The sequence below is a fragment of the Postia placenta genome (assembly GCF_002117355.1).
Source record: "Postia placenta MAD-698-R-SB12 unplaced genomic scaffold POSPLAscaffold_543, whole genome shotgun sequence".
NCBI lineage: Eukaryota > Fungi > Basidiomycota > Agaricomycetes > Polyporales > Adustoporiaceae > Rhodonia > Rhodonia placenta.
Window position 1 is genome coordinate 1 of NW_020170374.1, and position 2,012 is coordinate 2,012.

Consider the following 2,012-nt stretch of genomic DNA (forward strand, 5'->3'; position numbering starts at 1 on the left):
ACTCTTCGTAAGGCCACTTTTTTTGCACATATTATAATGGACCCGTACCACGCGTATCTGAAAACAATCGTTCGCGATGCCGCGCATCATGACGGTCGGGGTGTGGAGAGTAACAGTGACGTTCCGCAGAAAGTGAAGGAGTACGCTCACCTTCTGAGAGGCGCATTCGAACTTCCAGCGTGGGTGAAGGAGGTAAGACACTGGATATCTATTCTCGCTCGCCACTAACAGGAAATAGGGTCCATATCCGTGGCTGTACCCTCGAGTGATACCATTAGTGCAGGAATTACAGAGTTCGTCTCGCACGACATGCCGACCTCAGGCACGCGGAGACGGCGAGAAATCAAGAGACGCATCCCTGAGGCATATCTTCAACGCCGTTCTCAACGACTGCGCCAGCATAAGAAATGTCCTTTGCGCCGATGAGGAGATCGGCACATGTAGTCCGAAGGAATCATTCCTCTGCATATTGGTTCGGAATGCGCTATGCATCACCAGACGAGATCTGGTTGTGGAGTACGTGCTGTTGGTCTTCCGACAGCTGCGCATGAATCCTGACGGTACAATATGTGCAGCGAAGAGGCTCTGGTTGCGTTGCCTCGACATTGGTGTGGAGAGCTGAGCCCTCTATTCCGCTACATGAGTACTTGCGTCTGCGCGCCTCTGCTAGTGTCTATTGCCGCAGGTGTCCCTCTCACTTCGCCAACAGTCGATCCGCAAGACGAGGGTTGCGATGGCGAGACTGTCGAGACTGGGAGCGGGAATAGCGGCCACGGGGATGTTCAGGAAAGCAGCAATGGGTGTTCACCACACGATGACAGCGATGCTGTAAATTCTGAGGTGATCCGTGTACAGCAACGTCCTGGTGCTCTGCCAGTCTATATCGTGCCGCACCGCTCGCTCTCTGTATCGGAATGGCTGAGACTTCCTGCGGTGGAGAGGGTCGACTATGAGGACACCGACGAGGATGAGGCAGACATTGATCAACAGAGTATTGCTGGACTAGACTTGCATGCGCTGGAATGTCCACGAGACAAGCCACTTCCTACAGATGCCTTGGTTCCTGTGGTGTGCATGGCTGATGACGACACACTGCCTGTCATCAGGGCAAGCGTATTGTATCAGCGGCGTATCTGGCATGTCCAGGAGCCGTTGATAGGTATCTCGTTCGAGCGGTATGGAAGCTCAATCTCGTTTCATTTTGGGTGGACTGAAGCAGAGCTGGTTGATGGACAATGTCTGGTGAGAATGCAATTGTGATTGCGATCACGGATGGGTCTAATACCATGGTTCTAGCCTCGTGTGCATATCGCACGAATAGACCATCTAGGAGACATTGATATTGCGAAACCTGAGGGTGCGTTGACTGTGGCACAATTTCTCGTTAGTCTGGACAGACACATTGCCGGCATTCAAAACGACCTCGCATCGTCACGAGCAATACTAGCGGATGAACTAGGGCAGCGAAGTGTCGTACGGTGGAGAGTTGACTCGGTGATTACTGCTGACCATGAGGACAGTATTGGTGAGCCTGAGGACCTCATGTCGCTCTGGCTTGATGTCGCGACTTAGGGTCGAGCGACAGGGGAAAACCAAACGCTGGGGGCGTTCGACTTATCTTACCGAAGCGATGGTGAGCTAGGCTCAAACCTAAGGCTAGGGACAAGAATATATTAGTTAGTAAGGGAAGATAAGTAAGTACAAGAGAGCTTACTGACCTAGGGACAAGAGGTCGAAACTGAGGTCCCTAGGGCAGCAGAGGCCGGCTTATATACATGGGGAGATTAGGGCAGGCTGTGCGCGTTGGTCCGTGCGCAGCTGGTCTGTGCGCAGCATGCCGACGCGGCCCCGGGGGCCGGTGAGTCAGAGCGGCTATGTCAGCGGAGCCCGAGCTGTGCCGTGCGCTGCCGCCCCATCTAATCTAATCGTACAGTAGATAGCGACGCGTCCATATCGGGCATGTAGTACAGAGGTCGCGGGTTCGAGCCCGGCGAAAAGGAAAAAATTAAAAA

The 2,012-nt window shown here is 53.4% G+C and overlaps 1 protein-coding gene across 1 annotated transcript; it reads left to right on the forward strand.

Annotated features, from left to right (window-relative positions):
- Positions 1 to 36: 36 nt before the first annotated feature.
- Positions 37 to 1,572, forward strand: POSPLADRAFT_1163966 (hypothetical protein; the record flags this gene model as incomplete). Its single annotated transcript, XM_024487800.1, has 4 exons — positions 37 to 192; positions 284 to 516; positions 576 to 1,237; positions 1,322 to 1,572. 4 exons carry the CDS (start codon positions 37 to 39, stop codon positions 1,570 to 1,572), a joined length of 1,302 nt encoding a protein of 433 aa, XP_024332481.1.
- Between the last annotated feature and the right edge of the window lie 440 nt (positions 1,573 to 2,012).